The sequence below is a fragment of the Sus scrofa genome, chromosome 4 (assembly GCF_000003025.6).
Source record: "Sus scrofa isolate TJ Tabasco breed Duroc chromosome 4, Sscrofa11.1, whole genome shotgun sequence".
Classification (NCBI taxonomy): Eukaryota; Metazoa; Chordata; class Mammalia; order Artiodactyla; family Suidae; genus Sus; species Sus scrofa.
In genome coordinates, this window is record NC_010446.5 from 66,371,668 (window position 1) to 66,386,722 (window position 15,055).

The window sequence follows — 15,055 nt, forward strand, 5'->3', positions numbered from 1 at the left end:
AGAAGAAACAGAAGCATAGCAAGATGAAGTAATTTTGTCAAAATGTAACAGTCTCTGGCAGCGCTTAGACTAGAAACTCAGCCTCCGTGGTTGACTAGGTATGTGGTGGGAGCCTAGAGATATGCAGAGTTTGTCATGATGTTTAACTTCATCTGATGTCTTCCTGTCATTATTTTTACTTCACTGTTTGTGTCACAAGAGATTTTTCTAAGCACCAAGTTACACCTGCTCATAGAAATATTTACGTTTACTGAGCCAAACTCAATGTGGATGCACAGTTAACATAAAAGTCACATTAGCATTTTTGGATCTAGTGACTTGACTAACTTAAGTTGATAAGAATGTACTGAATCAGGAGTTCCCTGGTGGCCTAGTGGTTAAGGATCTGGCATTGTCACTGCTATGGCTCTGGTCACTGCTGTGGCATAGGTTCAATCCCTGGCCTGGGAACTTAAGCACGCATGCTGTGGGTACAGTCAATTAAAAAAAATAATGTACTGAACCAGAATAACATATTTTGGAATTAGTTGATTAGGTCTACTAATATCTGAATGTGAAGAATTCAGGATATTGGCATTCAAGAAAGTAGGGAGTTTCCACTGGGGCTCAGTGATAACAAACCCTACTAGTATCCACGAGGATGTGAGTTCGATCTGTGGCCTTAATCACTGGATTAAGGATCCAGTGTTGCTGTGAGCTTCAGTGTAGGTCACAGAAAAGGCTCGGATCTTACTGTGGCTGTGGTGTAGGCTGGCAGCTGTAGCTCCAAATCAACCCCTAGAATACCTTTTCCCCAGTGAATGCAAATAAGTATAATCAACAGATTATTGATGCCTTGTTTAATTTTCTAAAAAAAATGTAAATCCCAGCAATACTGTTATTGTGTAAATGTGATTGTTGAAGGATACAGTATCTGACTGTGGAAGGATACATTATATGCAGACTGCTGGATTTGAGTGGTTTTGATAGACTATATAATGAGCCAGTAGTTAATACCTGTTTTGTATCTAGTTTTATACTGGGCATGGTGGAGAACACAAGAAATCCTCAAGAAGTAGAGAATCCAATTGATGGGAGAAGAACAAACACACAAGAAGTCGTTCAAAACTAGGGGCTAAAAAAGAAAACACTGGCGTGGGCTGGACTTCAGGAACACTTTACATCACCTTAGAGCATAGGATCTGAATAGGCCAGAGGGAAGGGGAAGGAATTTATGATGAGTCAAATCAGGGTGGCTTAAGTAAAGATACACATGCAGGAAAACCAGTGAGGAGAAGCCAGGCTGACTGTCAACCAATGGCCAGCCTGGGGCCCCTCAGTTGCTAGTGACACATTGCTCAACTTTCACTGTCAGTGTCAGAGGTCTGCCCCACAAGTGTGTCACCTCATCAGGACAAGGAGAGATTTGAGTGTATGGCAACTATTACTTTTTTTTTAGTATTGTGCTACACTGGCATTGGTTTAAATTCCCATAACATTTTATTTTTTAATGTTTATTTATACTGTTTTCAATATTTGACATATAAAAGACAAAGTATGCTTGAATAATAATATATATAAGTAGGACATTTAAGTTACAAAGAAAAATCATAAAATAGACACCCCAAACCACCACTAACCTAAGAATTAGAACATTCCCATTAACCTTCATGCACCTGTGAGCTCCTTCCTCATCCCATCTCCTTGCTTCCCCTGTCCCCTGAGGATAACTATCATTTTGAGTCTCTCATTCCCTTCTTTCATTATAAATGTATCACTTATGTATGTTTCCCAAAGAATATATTATTTAGATTTGCTAGGTTTTTTTGTCTGCCTTTTTAGGGCCGCACCTGGGGCATATGCAGGTTCCCAGGCTAGGGGCTGAATCTGAGCTGTAGCTGCCAGCCTACACCACAGCCATATCAATGTGGGATCTGACCCATGTCTGTGACCTACATCACAGCTCGCAGCAATGCCAGATCCTTAACCCACTGAGCGAGGCCAGGGATCGAACTCACATCCTCATGGATCCTAGTCAGGTTTGTTAAATGCTGAGCCACAACAGGCACTCCACAGACTTTCTAGTTTTGAGCTTTACAACAATGACATTCTATGACTTCTTTTGTTCAATAAGCATTATGTTTTTTTAATAAAGAGAAATTTTATTTTTGAGATATGTATTCTTATAAAATGTTTTTACAAATATTATGCTTTTGAGACTCATTCAGTTGTGAGCCACAACCTGCTTATTCCAGATTGCAAGACCCAACTGCCATTTCAGATCAGTTACTGGAAATCAGCATTTATATTATACTATATTTATATTATGGAAACCTTCGATCTCTACAAATCATGGCTTTCTTTTTCAAAGAAACAGTTGTTAACATTTATGAGCACACACCACTGATTTCATCCATACTATTGTGTGGAGCTGAAATGCATTCACTTTCTATAATGTGCCAATTTTACATTTTATCCATTTTCCCGTCCACCAGTATGTTAACACAGTTTGCTCACATTTCAGGGTACATGAGACTTATTTCTCTGTAATATTTTTCCCTAAAGTGGCATTTCTGGGCTTTACTCAAGATTTTAGGATAACAGAAAACTATTTCCAAACTTGTTTATGCTCTACATGTAGTGTATGAGTTTTTTTTCATCTCTATTTTTACCAACACTTGGTTTTACCAGATTTCTTAATTAATGTTAAATAAAAAGTTGTAAAACAGCATCTCTCAGTGACCTTAACTTGTTTTTCCTTGATTACTAGAGTAGTTAAACATTTCTCAAACATTCATTGGCCACTTGTGTTTCGTCTTCTGTGAAATGTCTATTCATTTCTGTTGCATATTTCTCTCTTGGTTTGCTGATCCTTTCTTTATTAAATTATACATGTACTTTATGTATTCTGAATATTAATTTCTGATTAGTGATAATATAATTAAACACCTTTTTCTATTTTGTAGCTTATCAACTCACTTTGTTTCTGGCTTTTTTTTTTTTGGTCTTTGTCTTTTTCTCGGTCCACACCCATGGTATGTGGTGGTTCCCAGGCTAGGGGTCTAATCAGAGCTGTAGCCGCCAGCCTACACCACAGCCACAGCAACTCAGAATCCAAGTCGAGTCTGCGACCTACACCACAGCCCACAGCAATGGTGAATCCTTAACCCATTGAGCAAGGCCAGGGATCGAACCCTCAACCTCATGGTTCCTAGTCTGATTTGCTAATCACTGAGCCACGATGGGAACTCCTCTGGCATCTTCTGATAACAAGAATTCTTTAACACTGGGTAGTTAATTTTTTTAATTTTTTAATATTTAGGAATTGCTACATCTTATTTAAGATGTCCTTCTCTACCCAGATGTAAGGACAATAGTCTCCTATGGTTTCTTTTCTAATTATTCCAATGGAGGTAGTGAGTATTTCCTGCTAGAGCATTGAGTGATGGAGCAGTGACAGACCTTAGATGCCATTGCAGCAGCACTGCATATACTTATTCATTTCCTCAGCAAATATTTTGAAGTGCCCTGGCATGAATAATATGCTAAGCCAAGGAGTTTGAATTTTGTCCTACAGAAAATGGGGAAGAAATAGCAGCTTCATTTTTAGGAAGATAATGAACCCAAAGGGTTGAGACAGTATAAGGAGAATCTATCTGCAGAGCTGTTCCACTATACAGGGAAAGAGGATGAAGGCTAGATGAGGAGATCTCAGGGAAAATGAAGAGGAGGCTGGGTTGGTGACAGTGACATAATTTGAGACTGATTTAACATGGGGCTGAGAGAGAGGAAGGGAAATCAAGTATGATATCAACATTTCTGATCAGATGACTGAAGGAATCTATGATGTGAGAATGAGAGTAGGCAATGTAAGGTCCCCAACTACGCTGGATTTAGTAACAAAATTTGGGGAGCAGGCAACATACAGTTGACCTGTGAGTACCTTAAACAGGCACAGACATTAAGAGGCTGCTCCTCTGGACCCACGCTTCTTGCCTCCTTTTCTGCTTTGCCCTGAAACCTCCTGACACACACAACCTGAAAGAGAGGTGGATGTGTGAACAGCAGCTATGGTGATTTGGTTTCAGGAACAGAGGCTTGGTTTAATTTCTTTTTTTTAAAAAAAAAATCTTTAAAAATCTACTAAACACACTATTAAATCATTGAATTTAAAACTTACCCAAAGAATCTGGGATTATTTCATCTGGAGAATGAAGTACTTGTGAGGTCTCTTCTGTCCTTTCTGCCAGGTTGTCCCCTTGAAGCCTAAGTGATTAAAAAACAGTCACTGAAACCTCTAATCGTGTTGAATTGTGAAATGTGAACTACATACTACTGGGAACATGACCTTGAACCTCTAAACGCTAAAATCAGACATGTTTCTTCCAAGCAGAAATACACGTTTACTGAAACCTTTGTAACACAGTGTTTTTGCTTTTCTAAACTTTAAGGAAAAGTCTTTCATGTTTTCTCCTGTATACAAGGGTAGATTAGTTTAGGTAGATTCTGCTTTCCTGACTAAGGGAGGTTTATAAGGAAATGTTTTTGCTGAAACTACAATGTGGAAGTGAGAGGAAGAAAAGCAAGCATCCAACACAGCATGCTCCTCTGGCATCTGGGTCAAGGAACATGAGAGGGTTGCTATGGTTATACAAAGGTTTATCAAACACAGTTCTCCAAATCAACCAAACCTGAGTTTAAAGGCCTGCAGGTCAAGATTCATCTCCAAAGGGGAAGCAAAGATTGTCAGTATGTGTGACTGCCCAGGGTTCTTCCTCAGGAAAAGAAGACTTGTAGGTATTTTTATGACAACAGATTTCTGAGCTTCTACATCCTCACCTCTGTAGTGAGATTAGCATCCCATTCAAACAGTCTGGGTTTAGATGAAACTGTGAAACCACTCCATCAGAAGAGATAGAGCTCATCAAAAAATGTTCAAACTCTGACCTAAGAACAGCAGAATAAGCTCTGCTACTGTTGGAGGACAGTATATCAAACAGTTCAGAGATTATAACTTTCTGTCAGTGCCCTTACTTTTTTCTTCCATTTAGCTGATGGCAAGTGCCCACTGGGGAGAGTATTAAGAAAAACATGACCTATATCATTACTGTTTTTAAAAATACAAACTCAGGAGTTCCCGTCGTGGCGCAGTGGTTAATGAATCCAACTAGGAACCATGAGGTTGCAGGTTCGGTCCCTGCCCTTGCTCAGTGAGTTAACGATCTGGCGTTGCCGTGAGCTGTGGTGTAGGTTGCAGACGCGGCTCGGATCCCACCTTGCTGTGGCTCTGGCGTAGGCTGGTGGCTACAGCTCCGATTAGACCCTTAGCCTGGGAACCTCCATATGCCACGGAAGCGGCCCAAGAAATAGCAAAAAGACCAAAAAAAAAAAAAAAAAAATACAAACTCAAATACTCAAATACAATTCACAACTGTACCAGACTTAAAAGTTTAAAATTTTCAGTCCCAGGCCAGGGACTGAATCCTAGCCACACCTGCAACCTACGTCACAGCTCTGGCAATTCCAGATCCTTAACCCACCACCCCACAGCAGGAACTCCCTACACTTTATTTTTATTTTTATTCCTACAGCATTCCTATAACATTCTGTATATATTATACATTTATATTTGCATATTATCTTCTGTACATAAAACCATATGTACTGTATTATAGAAGCTAATTAAATAATTCTCAAGAGTAATTTCCTGATAGACATGAAACAGTTTGGTCATGAATCTTATACTTTTAATTAATTTTTAAAAGTTTACTCTAAAAAAACAGTATCACTTTTAAGTGACTGATTTAGCTACAGACTGCTCGAATCTGACCAATATTTCTTATTTTGTTTACTTCTAATAATTAGGATAAATACTTCGCTAATCAGAATATCAAATATTCTTTTTTGAGTTTTCTTTATTGAAGACCATTTCATCAAATTATCAAAGAGAGAAAGTATGTAGAGACATGCGATTTTGAAAGGTGTGAGTAAAAATTACTATTAAAAATTGACAATGAGCTCCAACACATTTGGGTTTTTAACATTAGGTTAAAAACCTAAATGGAAAATAAATCTCCAACAAAGGCAATATGAAAAAAAAAATCAAAACTAAGCTGTATTTTTTTCTTTTTTTGCTCATTGTAAGCTTCAAAAAAAGGAAATACTTACTTAGTACTTATCAATATTTATCAATATGCTCAATTAATAACTCAAATGTTGCAGAGATATAAAGAAATCGCAAGTGTCCTTGATTTCACAGAATTCTCAATTTAGCTGAATTGAAAAGACAAATGGCCATGAAAACAACCAGCAAATTGGGTGGCCTTGGAGCTGGCTCATCTTTGTCCAAGTATCCTCCAGATACCTTAGGAGTTGAATTCACCATGACTTGGCACCAACTCCCTTGAGGAATGCTTCTCAGCCCTGTAAAACCTGAGTGCCCTGCCAGCATTTGCCCACCTGCAATCCACACAGCACCACTTCTGTAAGAGGTTAACAGGCACTATGCAAACAAGGGCTGTGTGGGCAAGTCCGGGAAATACAGTCTTAATAAACGTTAAATCACTTTTTTTTTACATTACAAGAGTTTTACTCATATTCTCAAACATTTTCTCTGTTTTCTAAAATTCCCCTTCCATATTAAACACTCTTCCATATCAAAGTCCCTAAACAAAATGCTTCTTGCTCCTCTGTGTCATAAATGAAGCCCCTTTTTCTTCTAAGAATATGACATCCTTCTTTCCTCTAAGAATATTATAGTACCTCCTCCCCAAATGAGGCTGTCTAACCCCTCGACCTCAGATAACACAGGGTTATAAATATTAACCTGCTTTCTTTTTGTCTATGAAGCTTTGATCAGACTCAGAATTTTCTTCTTTGACCCAAGCATCACTATTATCTTGTACGATTTTTGTGTTCATGTATATTATCCACCCACTAATTTCAAAGTCCTTCAATTTCGCTCTCAAGATCTTCCCTTCCATTTCACCTTCCCTAACCCAAGGACAGAGAACTCAACTGCTCTGTCAGAAATCTTTAATGTTCTGTTCTCTGATAACAAATTCCTCTCCTTTAGGCTCTTTCATAAACTCATTTTTCTCTCCAATCGAATAGATCGTTTTCCCTTGAGTTTCTCCCAGGTTTCATACCTTCCTGATTTCCTTCCAGCCCTATTCACTGGGGACTAACTGCCTCCCCAGTTTCCATGCACTCATGTCCATTAGTCATTACTGCCAACCAGACCCTAACCTTGTTATGAATCTGTCATTTTCCTTCACATGTGCAGCTAAAAACCTCTGGTGACAATCATGACGTTCTAGGATAGCTGAGTACAAATCAACAGTCTCCAACTTTACACTTTGGCTTCTTGGTTGTTATTCTTTCTTACGGTCCTTTCAAAGTCTTTTCAAAAATATCACCTCTCTTCTATGCCATCCAGAAAATGATGTAATCAGAAACTTTCTACTCCCCCTCCCCCAGAACCTGCAGAATTGTCTTCAGCCCAACCTGTACGCCTGCCTTTCCAATCCACAGAGGGTGAGAGGCTTGACAGGTGTGAGTTGATATTTCATTGTGGTTTTGATTTGCACTAACCTGATGACTAGCGATGTAGACTCTTCATGTGCCTGCTGGCCATCACCATGTCTTCTTTGAAAAAAATGTCTAGTCAGGTCCTCTCCCTGTTTTTTTTCTAGTTGTTTGTTTTTGGATATTAAGTTGTATAGGCTCTTTATATATTTCAGATATTAACTCTCCATCAATGCCTTTACTTCCACTGTTTTATTTTATTTTTATTTTTTATTTTTTTGCTTTTTAGGGCCACACCCATGGCATATGGAAGTTCTCAGGTTAGGAGTCAAATCGGAGCTACAGCTGCTGACCTACACCACAGCCACAGCAACTCGGGATCCGAGCCACGTCTGCAACCTACACCACAGCTCATGGTAATGCTGGATCCCTGACCCACCGAGCGAGGTCAGGGAATGAAGCCTCATATATCCTAGTCGGGTTCCTTACCACTGCACCACAATAGGAACTCCCTTGCACTGTTTTAATTCACCTCTCAACCCATCTTAATTTGGTTTGTGCTGCTACCATTTTGAGTGACTACTTACACTGAGACTGCCTGACCTTCTGATCGCCACATACAGTGGAAACCTTTCAGATCTTCGTTTTCTTTTACTTTCAGCCTTACTTTGTATGAACACTCTTTTCCTACCCTGCACCATACCCCTGAATCAGCTTATCAGCTCTTGCGGTTTTAACTACTGTAGGTTGAAGTTTATCAAACCTTTACTTGAGTTCTCAGCTCAAGACAGGTATATCCAAATTCTTGCAGGACATTACTTAATTAACCATAGGCATCTCAAAGTCAGCTTGTTCCAAGCAAACTCATCTTCATCACGGCCTGCCTTGTATGTTTAAACATCCCAGTCTGTTAACTCTACTCCCTCAAGAGATTTCCTGAATCCATCACTTCCTTATGTTCCTACAATCGTGCTGCTGCTCATCTTGACTTGCTTGGATTATTATATAGTTTCCTTGCTGATATCCATACACAGAAACTTGTCCTTCAAAAATCCACTTTACCATATGACTACCAGAATGTCCAAAATAAATCCTCATGATTTATTATGCTTATGCTTTAAATATTTTAGTGCAAGAGATTTTAACATGAGTATTCTTAGAGGATTCATCGACAGGTTTCAGGGGAATCACAATAAGTCACAATAAATGGAATAAAAAGTTTTGGGTGGGTGTGTTCTTTTTTTTGGACAGGGAGACAGTTAACCTCAACCAGATTCTCAAAATAATCTTTGACTCAAAAGAGTTTAAGAACTGCCACTGACTTCTCATCACCTGAAAAATGAGTTACGGTTTCCTTACCAAGTCACTGCAGTCTCTCTATTGCACAACGTTTACCTGTTTCTGCAACTTTATCTTCTGGGATATTTCACCTTGGATTTTATACTCCATAAACTCCAAACTGCTTTTACTTTTGTGCAGATATTTTATTAAGCCTCTGTGTCATTATATAATGATCTCTGGTAGAATTTATTTTCCCCTCTTCTACTATTTGGCTTAACTCTAGGTTTTAATTATAGCTTCTTCCTTTTTCAGAAGTTTTTCTTCCAGAAGTCATAGCACCTGTGCAAATCCTTACTTTACTGCATTTTAATTGTTGAGATGTCTGCCAACTCGTGTCATGCATCTTAAAGAAAAGAATTTTAGGAGTTCCTGTTGTGGCTCAGCAGAAACAAATCTGACTAGTATCCATGAGGACACAGGTTGAATCCCTGGCCTCACTCAGTGGGTTAAGGATCTGGCATTGCTGTAAGCTGTGGTGTAGGTCATAGATGTGGTTTGGATCCCAAGATGTTGTGGCTGTGGCACAGGCCAGTGGCTACAGCTTCAATTCAACCACTAGCCTGGGAACCTCCATATGCCACGGGTGCAGCCCTAAAAAAATAAATGAACAACAAAAAAAGGATAAGAATTTATTTTTCAGAGTTCCTGTTGTCACAAAATGGGATTGGCAGGGTCTTGGGAGCATTGGTACACAGGTTCTATTCCCAGCCCCACACAATGGGTTAAGAACCCAGCGTTGCCACAGCTGAGTGTAGGTAGTAACTGCAGCTCGGATCTGATCTGATTCCTGGTCCTGGAACTCCATATGCCATGGGGCAGCCCAAAAAATTAAAAAATAAATTAAATAAATTTAAAAAGTAGTTAAAAATAATTTTATTTTTCATATTTTAATGTCCCTAAAGCCTAGCTTAGATTGAGCTTGCACATTGTAAGCTCTAAAAGAGATCTGCTAAGTTTTTTTTTCAGTGGTTAGCTCATCTTTTCTCTTTTTCCTTTTTTTTTCTTTTTTTTTTAATGGGTGGGGTGGGAAAGAAGTGGGGGAAGTAGACATAGGGAAGGTAGAGAGGGGCATAAGCCTTTCAACATATCCCTTTTCATAATTTTTTTGTAATGTGATTATTCTGTTTCTATGTTATCATGTTACATATTTTAATCTTCCCTGAATACCTCTGGAAGAAAAGTAGCATCTAACTGAAGAGGACACACTCATCAAATGTTTCTTTGAACCAAATTGAATACACTATTGCATGCATGAAATTAAATGCCAAGCAAACATTTCCAACTCATTAAAGGAGATGAATAAAATCTGGATTAAGTCAAGAAATGTTAATGGAGTAGGTGCTACTTGCACTGAGATTTGAAAATGCTAAAGTTTGATTAGGTGAAGAAAAAGAGAAAGGGTTTTCCAGGGAAAGAGCAGTGAAATAAGAGATGACATTTACTTTGGAAAAAGAAGCCTGACTGGAGAAAGAGGCGGGAAAAGGGGGGGGAAAAAGAGAGAGAGAGAGAGAGGGGAAGGAAACATCAAGTATAACAAAAAATTGACTAGTAGCTTCAGTGAAGGAAATGTATTGAGAACAACAAACAACATGTCTAGATTAGAAAACGTGTTCAGATGGGATCTTGCAAATCAAACGAGAAGAATTAGACTTAATGTAGCAGGAAATTTTGAAAGTTTTTAATTATATGTGTAAATGATAAAAGCTGCACCAAGAAAATAACATTCACTGGGGCATTTTGGAAGGTCATTAGGAAGCTCTTGCAGGAGCTTTGAAACAGGAATAGAAGATCAAGAGCATGGAGTAAGGAGGGTCCAGGCAAGTGCCTACCAGGGCCCAAGCACTGGTCCAGTTTAGGGGGTGGGGGTGGGGGTAGCTGTGAATACAGTGAACCAAACTCCTTCATGGAGTTTTCATGCTACTGACTGAAGACAATAAACAAACAAACAAACAAACAAGTAAAAGGCATAAGTCACATGTTAAAAAATCAAGGATAGAAAAATAGAGGCAGGAAGGCACATAGGAAGGGTCTTGGAGAAGGGGTAGTATGTAGTTTTATATGGTGTGTCCAGGGAAAGCCTTAATTGTGGGTAATATTTGAGCCAAAACTTGAAGGAGTGAGGAACTAAGTGACTAGATCCCTGGAAAGAATATTACAAAGAGAGAGATCAGCAGGTACAAATGAAGCCAGTGACAGGAATGGCGAGAACAAGGGGTAAATAACAGGATATGCTGTCAGAGAGGTAGCTGAGATGAGACCACGTAGGACATTCTACATTGTTGTTGGGAGGGAGAAATTTCCCTGTAGCCTTCCAGGTTCTTCTGGCTGGTCTCAGAGTTAAACTGGTACGAGACAGATAACAGAGAAAAAAAATCACGTGGAAGTTTAGCAGCATGTATACATGGGAGAGACCAGAAAAACTGAGTACCTTGCCAAAATGGTGAAGCCCACACCTTAAATACCATCTTCAACTAAAGACAAAAGAGTGTGTTGAGGTTAAAAAAAAAAAGGTTCCCACTGTGGTTCAGCAGTAATGAACCTGACCAGTATCCATGAGGATGTTGGTTCAATCCCTGGCCTTGCTCAGTGGGTTAAGGATTCGATATTTCTCTGAGATGTGGTGTAGGTTGGCAGCTGCAGCTCTGATTTGACCCCTACCCTGGGAACTTCATATGCTGCCATAAAAAGCAAAAAAAAAAAAAAAAAAAAAAAAAAGCAGCTGACATGGAGATGATGGAGATGGAAAAGCAAAGATTTGGTAAACCAGTGTTTGCTGGGCCAGCAGAGACTCTGGGACACAAGAAATTTTAACCAATAGACTTTGCTGAGTTCCTCCCTGTCTCCACACCTAGGTCATCTACAGTTACCTACAGTGATCGCTCCCTTCTTGAAACACATCCTCCATCTACATTCTCTAGGCAGCTAAAATGAAGATAAGAAGAAAAATTTCCTGAATCTTCTGTTTCTTAAAAATAACCAGTCTAGATTAATCCTCATGCTAAAGAGACACATTTTGAGATGGCAAATTTTACTCCCCTACAACGTCATCTAGAAATTTGATGCTAAAATATCTATTCTTGGGAGTTCCCGTCGTGGCTCAGTGGTTAATGAATTCGACTAGGAACCATGAGGTTGTGGGTTCAATCCCTGGCCTTGCTCAGTGGGTTAAGGATCCGGTGTTGCCGTGAGCTGTGGTGTAGGTTGCAGACACGGCTCAGATCCCCAGCTGCTGTGGCTCTGGCGTAGGCCGGCGGCTACAGCTCCGATTCGACCCCTAGCCTGGGAACCTCCATGTGCCGTGGCAGCAGCCCAAGAAATGGCAAAAACAAAAAACAAACAAACAAAAAAAAACGTATTCTTCTTCCCCATGAAAATGAGAAGCCAGTGGAAGTGTTTTGAAGCAGTGGACGGACATGCCGAGGCTTCTGCTTAAAGGAGCCTTCTGCCCACTGTGTTGAGAAGACACTGTGGGGATGAGAATGGAAGCTGGGAGATTCTTTTGGAGGATATTCCACCAGCCTTGTGGAGAGGTGGGAATGGCTTGCCCAAGGGGGAGGATATTCCACCAGCCTTGTGGAGGTGATAAGAAGTGGACTGATTCTGGATAAATTCCATTGCAGGAGCCCACAGCCCGTCTGATCCATGAGACTTGGGGTTGTGAGAGAAAAAGAGGAATAAACAATATCTGTCCTGAGCAACTGAAATGATCACTTCTACAAAGCCCTTCAGAATATTATACACGCTACTAATTATCTCAGCTGTTTGGAAGGATGTGATATTCTGTGTCACTGGAAAATAAATGGAGTGTTTCAGTAAACGTCATTTAGATGAGGGGAACCACAATACACAGTTTAGGTTTTGAGAAATTTTGAATGTTTCCTTCAAAGATAAGAAAATGAACTTATCCTTCTGCTCCACAAAGGGTCATTCTCAAAACCTCTTTTCATAACACCAGTCACTGAGTTTTTCCTAAGGCTCTTTCTAAATGTTAATTTTCCATTTTAGGTCCAGGATGTTTCTCCAGAATTATTTTTTTGAGGGAAATTCTAACGACTTACTGTCACTTACTCAACTTTAAAGTCTTAAAGAAGCCAAACTGTCATCAACATCAAAAATTTATTGGTGATCTTCAGAGGCAAAGCCCTCCACTGAGCAAGGGGCCTGCAACCTGGCCAGAGACCTACATGCATTTTCGTGATCTTGCCAATTACTTTGCAAGCTTCCGGGCCAGAGACCAGGTCTGACATCTTTCACATCTTCAGGGCCTGGTATAGTCACTTACATCCGTGCCCCCGAGAATAACCATCTATTTAAATGGCATCTATCTGAAGTCACTAAACACTTGCAGTAGTTCCTTTTCTATTCTAGGAAAATGTCACCGCTGTCCTGTGGAACTGTGCCGCCCTCCACCCAAGTCCCACCCACGTCCCAGTTCTTCAGGGAATTACCTGGACATTCCTCCTCCACCTTCCTTTCCAAACCTACGGACTCCACTCAGGGTGCAGGGGGGGAGGTGTGTCTCGCTTTCCCTTGGCCATTCCCGTTTGACCCTTCGATGGGTGATCTGGCCCCTTGACGCTGTCTTTCAGGTCCCCTCAACAGCATTCTCTGTGCCCCAGACACAGCTCAACCTCCCAGAAACCCTGACCAATACTTCTGCCCCAGAAACTCCTTTGCCAAGAGAAAATTTCCAACAGTACCTAGATTTCCCTCCTTATTTTAGCATATTCACTTAAAAATCTCCCTCCGGCATTCCTCTGTGGGCACTCCACTGTTTGTTGATGTTTATGTCACATGAGGTAACAATGCGCTGGGATGAAGCATCCTTTTCCTGACAGTGAAATGGGACAGCACAGCACTGCCCTTCACCAGCGGGCTTTCTACACTCTGCTTTTTAAATTCTCCCCCTTGTTCACAGGAATCTCTGAATAGAAACCTCTAAAATATAATGATGGATGGTGACATAGAGATAAAAACTTTGCTCTTTCCTCTTACATTTTCCTTTTAACTTCCTATCTCCTCAAAGTGAGATATGGACCTGCAAACCATCAGTACCTCTCTAATCAAATTTATAGCTCTCTCACGCCTACCTGATTGCAGCCACATAGCTGCCACAGGTGGCCTCCTATCTGGGCTGCTGATTACTGTCCTGGCAGTTTAGGAATTTAAAACCCAAATCTTAGGAAAGTGCACATAGAGAATCGATGCGTTGTGTTTTCATTCTCTTCTGCTTTTCCTCAGCTCAAATGTAAAAATGTCAACACAAAATGAGGTAGAGAAGATCATGCAGGGCTGAGTCTTACCAGGCCTTGGGACTACTACAATAGGCCTTCCAGGCAGGTATGGCCAGAATGTGGGCCACTGACTCACACAACTTGGCCTGATTATTACTTGCACAAAGGGTGACCCTGGGGACGCTCCAACCTTTCTGAAATTCAAGGCAGTCATGAAAAATGGTTCCATTCAAATGCCAGGCTGCTCTGGAGCTGAGGAAACTCCGAGAGAAAGCAGCAAAACGTGGAACATCTGATCAGGAGGCAGCTCTGGACACTGAAATCCTCAGGCTTCCTTCAACACGACCATCGACGCACATTTTAAACTGGATTTCAGATCTATAAAATGATCTGGCAAAGTGGGGGTATGCTTTCAGCCTCATCTCTAGAGAGGACCTTTTCAAAATCTGTCTAAATAGAAACAGGCAGTTAAGGTCCTTATTTGACACTGTAGATCAATGTTCTCAATTTTTAGGGTACACTGCAATCACCTAGAGGATGTGCAGGCTCTACCCACAGAGCTCCTGACTCAGGTGTGGGGGACAGCCCCAAATTTGTCTTCCTACCAAATTCCCAGGTGACGCCAACACTGCTGGCTGGGGACCAGCCCTGTGGAGTGCCTCCTCTTCCTAGCTATGGAAGGTGATGGACCTCCTGTCCATCCTCATTGCGTGGGAGTAATATACCACCCCCCCGGAACACCAAAAATAGAGAAGACTCTACCGAAAGATGTAGGTATTTTTTTTTCTCCAGCTGGCTGGGTCCTGACTTTAGCTGAACACTAAATTTCATCCCCAGATATGTAGTGTTCCATCTTACTGAAGTTAGAAATCTCAGAGTCAGACTGCATTTGAGCTCAGGATGCTCCATACTTAGTTCAGATCAGAGCTTTACTTAGCAAGGCTGCCTGGTCAGCAGGCATCTAGCTTCACAGC

The 15,055-nt window shown here is 40.6% G+C and overlaps 1 protein-coding gene across 1 annotated transcript in view; it reads right to left on the reverse strand.

The window, feature by feature from the left end:
• The window catches only part of C4H8orf34 (chromosome 4 C8orf34 homolog), a 361,598-nt gene that overhangs the window by 95,772 nt on the left and 250,771 nt on the right, over window positions 1–15,055 (reverse strand). Inside the window, 1 exon segment of the mRNA XM_021090806.1 lies at window positions 4,160–4,245. Within this exon segment, the coding sequence (XP_020946465.1) occupies window positions 4,160–4,245 (86 nt within the window).